Raw genomic sequence first — 8,630 nt, forward strand, 5'->3', positions numbered from 1 at the left:
GTATTATCTGCAAGTGTGGGTATTCTTGTGCATATGCCCTCTCTTCTTATCAGCTGGATGCTTCTCTCTCCACTCTAGTCCTCTGTGGCTATGTCACTGACTCTGGGCCCAAGAGTCTCCAGGTCTTGCCACACTGCTAGTCCATGGTACTTTCAATATTTTCCTCCAAACCATAATGCACATACTTCAATTATTCTACAGTCTTCCTTATTCAGTGTCCAACTTTCGCATGCATATGAGGCTATAGAAAATACCAAGCCTTGGGTCAGGTGCACCTTAGTCCTCAAACTGACATCTTTGCTCTTGAACATTTTGAAGAGGTCTTGTACAGCAGAGTTGCCTAATGCAATACATTGTTTGATTTTTTTTTATTGCTGCTTCTATGAGTTATAATCTTTGCCTAGGAATCCATGGCAAGACATAGTGTGGACTCCAAAGTCCACAGACTTAGCCATGAGATGACTTTTTTCTCTCCTTCCCCAAATGCTAGTGGTGGGGATAAACCAGCCACCGACTGGAGTCTTTGCAGCCACAGACTCCATAGGACTTTGGCTTCATCACCTCCACCTCTCATTTGTTTATTCCAACATAACATCTAGTCTCTCTCTCTGACCTTTTCTTCTCTCTTTTCCTTCCTTCCTCCTCTTTTAAATATAAAAACTGTACCTTCTCAAGAAGGAAAACACAATTCAGATGAGCAGGAAACTGCATAGGAATCCCTCCTCCATCAATACTGGGGCACCTGCTCATGTCATTGAGAGACAAGGAATTCTTCCCTAGTGCCCGTTACAGGAAACCGGAGATTTCAAGGGAGATTACCAAGAATTCAAGAGTTGCCTATGTCTTTAGGGAGCAGAGTGGATTGGAGTTATTCATAAAGTTTCTGTCTTAGGCTCTAGATCCAGCCAGGCCTGAGTTCCAAACTCAGCTTTGCTACTTTCCAACTGTGCGGCTTTGGCCTTTTCTCTGGGCCTCAGTTTCCTCATCTGGTGTCATTGTGATGTTTAAGGGGAATGATACATGTAAAGTACTGACAAAGGCGTCTGACAGATACTCACACACTCTCTATGTGGTAATTGTTAGCTGCCCTTGAGTCAGTTCCGCCCCAGAGCAACAGAATGAAACACTGCCCAATCCTGCACCATCTCACAGCTACTGTTGGTTAAAGCCATTGTTACTGTCACTGTTTGTCCATCTCATTCGGAGTGTTGCTCTTTATCACTGACCTTCTACTTTACCAAGCATGATGTCCTTTTCCAGGGACTGGCCCCTCCTGGCAACATGTCCACAGAATGAAAGACATACAGCATTCTGGCTGTACTTCCTCTAAGACAGATTTTTTTATTCTTCTGACACACGCTATATGTTGTTGTGAAGTGCCATCGAGTTGGTTCCGCCCCACAGCGACCCTGTATAGGGTTTCTGAGGAGTAGCTGGTGAACTCGAACAGCTGACCTTGCAGTCCAGTGCATCAACCCTCACCTTCAGGAAAGTTCCATTTCAAGAAAGACTTATAACAAGGCAGGTGGTATAAAAAAACAACAACAAAAAAACACACACACACACAACAAAACACAATAGCCTATGTCTATATACAGCACCACACTTTCTATAGACATTGCTGTTGTGTTTTTTGATTACCTGCCTTGTTATAATATTAGTTAATGATTGTTGAGTATCCCCTCTGTTCCTTAGCCATCCTGGGCATGTCATATGCCCGATTCATTTATTTGTTGAATGTGTATTCACTGGCCATGAGTGCCCAGCATTGTTTTAGGCATCTGGGATACAGTAAAGAACAAAATGGACAAAGATTCTTGCCTTCATGGAGAAATAAAGCAATGACATGCATAGACATCTATCGCGTTTTAAGGAGTTGTTGTTGTTAAGTGCCATCGAGTCAATTCCGACCCATCGTGACCCTATATAGGGTTTCCGAGGAGCAGCTGGTGAGCTTGAACAGCAGACTTTGCAGTTCAAACAGCTTTGCAGTCTGGTGCATTAACCCACAGTGCCACACCAGGAGAGGAGACGAAATTTAAATGGGGGAATGCCTATCTGAGACAATTCCATTTCAGAAAGACTTAAGGAAGTAAGGGGCAGAGAGATAGCATTCTTAGGACAAAGGAACTGCCAAGGCAAAGGCCCTGAGGCACACCTGTGCCTACCATGTGGCTGAGGCAGAGATTGTGAGGAGGAGAGCAAAGGAGATGTTACCAGGCACATCATTTAAATAATGTCCTCACCGATTCCTCCAAATAATCCTACGGGAAAGAGACAGTTGTTACAGTTCCACTTTTCAGATGAGGAAATAGACCCAAAGAGCTAGAGGTATTTGCCAGGAAGGGGTGGAGCTCTGAGAGGGCTGTGCTGTATTTGCTGTTCCCCAAAGAGGAAGATGGAACTGTCTCCACCTCCCTCAGATGCCAGTGCCCTGCTTTTTCCTAGGGTCCTGCAACTGACCTTGTCCTTCTTGCAGGCCCCTCAACTGGGAAGCCAACAACACTCCCTTGACTTGGCATGACCAGCTCTCTGGTCAGGAATTTGGTACCAGCTTGGACCTCTTCAGTGGAGGCAGAAGGCTGCAGATATTCCAGCCAGCCATTTACACCTGCTTCATACAACAGGAATTCGTGGCTCGATTCAATCCCATGTTCAACCCAGAGGTGCTGGAGACTCAGAGGGGTGAGGAAGCAGGGAAAACCCAGCAGAAGACATCCATCCTCAAGGCTTTGAAGGTTATATTGTTTATGGCCACAGTCCTGGTCTTCATTGGGGCATTGTATAGGTTCCTCCGTCCTTCCCAGAAGAAGAGATGCAATCAGGTGCTGCTTGTGAAATAAAGGATTTGACCTCTTGTTTCTTCATTGCCTCAACTCTCTTTTCATGCCCATCCCACACGAGGCTCTGTGATGTGACATGAACCAAACAGAGTTGTAACTGAGCTCTTCCCTATGCCAAGTCCTAAGTTAGCTCAGTAGTAATCCCATTCCACAGATGAAGAAACTGAGGCAAGACCACTTAGGCATTGGAGGCGGACTCCAGTTCAAACCCAGATTGCTTGGTTCACCCAGATCCCTGTGTTCCTTGGAAAGAGAAAAGATAGGATGAAGCCATTCCCAGGGTGCACCAGGGGTATGGTAGACTGTAACCACCTCATTCACCTCTCTCCCTTAAGGACAAGGACTGAGCTGGGAGCAGTAACTCCCAGCTTTCCCAGATCTGTACTGAGCTCTAACCTTTCCTACCTGTCCCTTGTCCTGCCCTCCCTCAATGGTGGCCAGAGCATCCAGGTCTAGCCATATCTTCCCAAGTCAAAAGGGGCTACAGAGTGGTGATCCAGAAGCCAGATGACACATCACTCTCCCCGCCCCCACCCCCAAGCTGCTACAATGGGCAGACCCCCCCCTCAAGATCCAAGAAGGGGAGTCAGGCCAGCTCCACCAAGACAAGGCGCCAAGCCTGGCTAGACCAACCCACGGGAAATCACCAGACTGAATGTTCCCAGAAATTATAGACTCTGTTGAACAGAGTGAAAGAGTGAGAAATGAAATATTAATACCTTTTTAAATTCATTGCCCTAACATTCCACAGAGAAACAATGACAGGATAGATCTGACACTGTCTCCAGAACAGAACTTCTGCCCTCGAGGACAGAGGGAAGAGTTGACTCCCTCACACATTAATACTGTTGCCAACACACTTAAGAGACTCAGAGATACCTGCCTGCAGAATGAGGGGAATGCTCATTGAGAAAGAAAGGGAGTTCATTGGGAAGCAGGGGGAGATAATAACAAAATTACTAGCCAACAGTGTTGGGCATACTTTCTGCAAGCATTATGTCCTTCACACCACCCATGAGACTAGCAACAGTACTATTAGCATTGACCTTATTTTGCAGCTGAGAACATTAAAATCCAGAGAGCTCAAGCAACCTGTCTGAGGTCACACAGCTTGGGAAGGAAGGGGCCAGTAAAGGGATGTCTCTGTAGTACCCACTCTGAACTGCTCCCAGGAAGCTCCGGATGTTTGTAGTAGCTAGAAGTAGGACTAGCAAAGCCAAGCACAGATACAGTGCCCCAGTCTTGTCTGTCCAGCACTGAACATCACACAAGCCTCGTGACTGGCCCTGTCAAGGCCTCACTGTGGCCAACTGGCTTTCAGGTGACCCCCAGTGATGTCCTACCTCTTGGTGTCTATGTGTATCTATGTGATCCCGCCCCTTGAGTGTGGGCAGGGCCTGTGACTTCTAACCCAATATACTAGGATTACCAACTCAATGCCTTATGGGAAGCAGGCACAAAACATAAATAAGGGGCAAGGTCTTCTGGGAGTGGGCTTCTGGAAAGTTCCTATTCTTGGGAGTGGAAGAGTGGGGACTGTGCAGCCGTGTCATAAAAGCCTAGTTAACTGGTTGATTGCCATGCAGGGATGTACGCCTGGTCCTCAAGAGAGTTTCAAGTGATTCTAGAAATCAAGTTGCTTTTGTAAAGCTGCAATTTATGAATGCTGACTCCGAAGCATTTTCAAACACAATACAAGTCAAATAAAACATGTCTGCTGCCTAAATCAGTCCACAGTCTTCAGTTTGTGAACTCTTACTTCACCTTTTATTAGGGTCACGTGTATATTTCAGTTTTCAGGGATTCATCCAACAAATATGGAGATGGAACAGTCAGAATCAGCTTCTCTGAAGAGGTGACATTTTAATGACAAAAAAAGCTGGACACATAGAAATCTAAAGAAAGAGTGTATTAGTTTCCTATAACAAATTACCACAAACTTAAAACCACACATTTTTATTCTTTTACAGTTCTGTAGCTCGGCAATCTAAAATGGGTTTTATTTGGCTAAAACCAAGGTTTTGACAGGACTGCATTTCTTCTGACAGCTCTAGGGAGACACCATTTCCTTGCCTTTTCCAGCTGCTAAAGGCCACCTGGAAGGAGCTCTGGTAACGTTCGAAACTACCAGCTGTTCCACAGGAGAAAGATGAGGCTTTCTGCTTCCGTAAAGATTTACAGCCTCAAAAACTCTATGCAGGGTCACCATCCATGAGTCAAAACTGACTCCACGGCACACCACCACCACCACCAAAGGCCACCTGGAGTCCTGGAATGGCGTTGTGGGATAATGCACTGGACCTCAAGGTCAGTTTGAACCTCAAGGCCAGTGGTTCAAATTTACCATCCACTCCTCAGAAACCCTACACAGTGTTGGAAACGACTTGACTGCACTTAATAACAACAACAAAGGCCACCTGGAGTCCTGGTGTGGCACTGTAGGGTAAGCACTTAACCACAAGGTCAGTTTGAACCACAAGGTCGGCGGTTCAAATACACCAGCTGCCCCTTGGCCTATAAAGGGTCGCTATGAGTTGGAACTGACTCGATGACACTGAACAAGAAGAGGCCATGTACAAAGAGACCTGGTGACACGGTGGCTAAGCACTCAGCTGCTGAAAGGTCAGCGATTTCGAGCCCACCAGTAGCTCTAATGGAGAAAGATTGTAGCCTGTGCAGTATACAACAAGAGGGAGGTTAGCAGAAGAATGATGAAGACATAGGGAGAAATGCAAGGGTTAAAGGGAACAGAGGCAAATACTGTTAAACAAACAGCCCTGTTTTACAGGTAGATACATGGACAGATACACAGTCTGAATGAGTATAGGGGGAAGAATGGGCATTGTTTTTTTTAAGTGCCATCGAGTCGGTTCTGACCCATGGCGACCCTGTATAGGGTTTCCGAGGAGTAGCTGGTGAGCTTAAACCACTAAGCTTGCAATTCAAACGACTTTGCAGTCTGGCACATTACCCCACAGCGCCACACCAGGACTCCGAGGAATGGAAGCAGGCCCACGAATATATAAGGGTTTGACAGAGGATGTTTGTACATGGGCATTTATTTACTTTTGCTGCAATCACATGTAGGAATGTGGTGAAGCATACAGGAGACAAATTGATGAAAACTTCTTGGACATTACCAAACACCTTGTGACAACAAGCTGTTGGGCCTGGGGGTCTCAGGACCATAGTCTCAGAGGACACCACGATCAATTGGCATAATGTAATCCACAAAGATAATATTCTATCTCCTACTTGGGTGAGTAGTGATGAGAACAATAGAACTTCCTGAGTGGCCATCTAAGGTGCAACTCTTGGTCTGTCCATATGTGGGAGAAAGAAGAGTGAAGAAAACAGAAGATGGTTGGAATCAGTTAGTTCCATGGACTAATGGATGGACCACAGAAACACCAGTTTCTATGATCTGAGACCAGAAGAACCAGATGGTGCCTGGCTACCACTACCAACTGCTCTGACACGGATCACATTAGAAGGTCCTGAGAGAGTGAGAGACAAAACTTAAATCTATATATATAGCTCTGGTAGTGTAGTGGTTATAAATCGGGATGGTAACCTCAAGGTCGGCAGTTTGAAACTACTAGCTGTTCCGCAGGAGCAAGATGAAGCTTTCTGCTCCTGTAAAGATTTGCAGCCTCGGAAACCCTGTACAGGGTCGCTGTGAGTCGGAACCGACTCCAAGGCACATAACAACAACAACATGTCTATATAGATATAAAGACTGGGATTACTGTTCATAAAGAGACTGGAGGAACCCGAGACTGTGGCCCTCAGCCAACCTTCAGGTCTGGAATGAAACTCACTTTCATGGCCCGATTTTCAACAAAGCAATGGATAGGTATATTGGGAGGGCAACACTAGTGAGGAACGCTCACCATAGAATGGTCAACCATTCCAGATCACAAGGGCAACATTTATCTGGGAACAAGGTTCAAAGGGGTTGGGAAGGAACTAGAATCCACAGGGAGGAAGTGCGATAACTATTTTTGACATCCTGCTAGTTTTAAAATGAGTCATCTCAGAAGCAGAAATGAGGGACTCTCACTACCATCAAGAAAGAAGAGCCCGGAGTGGAATGCATCCTCCTTGATCCAGGACACAGAGAGCTGTGGCACTCCAGACAGCAAACGACAAAGAGACAGTGGCAGAAGCAGAAAAAGCAGTCCAAGTGCGCAAGGCAGAGGGGCGGGGCTAATATTGCTGCTCCACAGAGCTAGAGCTGAGCACATTTGGACCAAGCCTTACTGGTGGAGTGGATACTTTAATCAGCAGAGCTACACTTGCCCAAGTAGAGCAGAGGTCAACGGGCCAAAGGACTGAGTCGCCAAGACCTAAAAGAGCTTTGTAACACTTGTCCAAGCAGACCATAGAGCTGAGGGTCTGACGTGCGTTTGAGCACAGCTGAGAGGAGGATGTCCTGAACGAAGAACTGTACTCTTCCTGAACATCCCTGATCCTGAGATGTAGCCAGTTGTAATTGTGAATACGGTTTGTGAGTTCTGTAGGACCATTGCAATGAATTATGGAACCCAACAGTAATGAGCTCTGGTAGCGTAGTGGTTACGAATCGGGCTGCAAACCGCAAGGTCAGCAGTTCGAAACTACCAGCTGTTCCGCGAGAGAAAGAAGAGGCTTTCTGCTCCCATAAAGATTTACAGCCTCGGAAACCCTACAGGGTCGCTGTGAGTAGGAACCGACTCCACAGCACATAACAACAACAACAACAACACTAAAGTCGAGAATGCCCTGGGAAGATTGGTGTCCGAATTGGTAAAGAAGGTTGTAGCGTGGAGGCATGTCGAACTTCTGCCTCATAGGAATCGACATTGGGCTAGTGAGTTTGATCATCCATGCTCCTGGTAAAGTCAGAGGGGGCTAGATGCCAACCCTAATCCACCCTTATAGTAATCTAAATGCAGATTTTAAAATGGGCCATTCCACAAGGGCAGAGGCCTAGCCCAAGCTTGGTAAGTAGACCATGGACTCCTTCTTCCTTGACTGGATACTTTTCATGGTGCTCAGCATGTATTGATCCACATAGCAACCTGAACACACATACTCTGCACCAGAAACTTCCCTTGCAAATGTGACTTCTATAAGAAGGATCTGTAAGTCGTTCTGTATTGGTTAGGGCAGGCTTTGCTGCAGTAGCAAACCCCAGAAGTTCTGCACCTTAACAAAGTTTAATTTTCTGCTCACATCGTAGATACCACTAAGGTGCCTTTTCACAAATGGTGACTCAGGGATCCAGACTGCCATCTGGAATTATTACTTTCCAAGGACTGGAGAAAGACTCATTAACAACTTGCGAAATATATTCAATACAACCTTGCTTGCTGAAAGTGAAGAGGACTTAATATACCTACTGATGAAGATCAAAGACCACAGCCTTCGGTATGGATTGCATCTCAATGTAAAGAAAACAAAAATCCTCACCACTGGACCAATAAACAACATCCATATCAATGGAGAGAAGATTGAAGTTGTCAAAGACTTCATTTTGCTCAGATCAACCATCAATACTCATGGAAGCAGCAGTCAAGAAATCAGATGCTGTATTGCATTAGGCAAATCTGCTGCCCAAGATTTCTTTAAAGTGTTGAAGAGCAAAGATGTCAGCTTGAGGACTAAGGTGAGCCTGACCCAAGTCATGGAATTTCAATAACCTCATATGCATGCGAAAGCTGGACAATGAATCAGGAAGACCATAGAAGAACTGATGCATTTGAGTTATGGTGTTGGAAGGGAATATTAAAAGTACCATGGACT

General features: G+C 45.7%; 1 protein-coding gene across 1 annotated transcript in view; it reads left to right on the forward strand.

Moving 5' to 3' along the window:
• LOC102828301 (protein FAM187B-like) overlaps nt 1-2,843 on the forward strand; it is a 6,156-nt gene extending 3,313 nt beyond the window's left edge. Inside the window, exon 2 of the mRNA XM_006867418.1 lies at nt 2,480-2,843. Coding sequence (XP_006867480.1) covers nt 2,480-2,843 — 364 coding nt within the window. The remainder of the gene's footprint in view (nt 1-2,479) is intronic.
• Nucleotides 2,844-8,630: the final 5,787 nt, after the last annotated feature.

Source organism: Chrysochloris asiatica, unplaced genomic scaffold, assembly GCF_000296735.1.
Source record: "Chrysochloris asiatica unplaced genomic scaffold, ChrAsi1.0 scaffold00104, whole genome shotgun sequence".
Lineage (NCBI taxonomy): Eukaryota > Metazoa > Chordata > Mammalia > Afrosoricida > Chrysochloridae > Chrysochloris > Chrysochloris asiatica.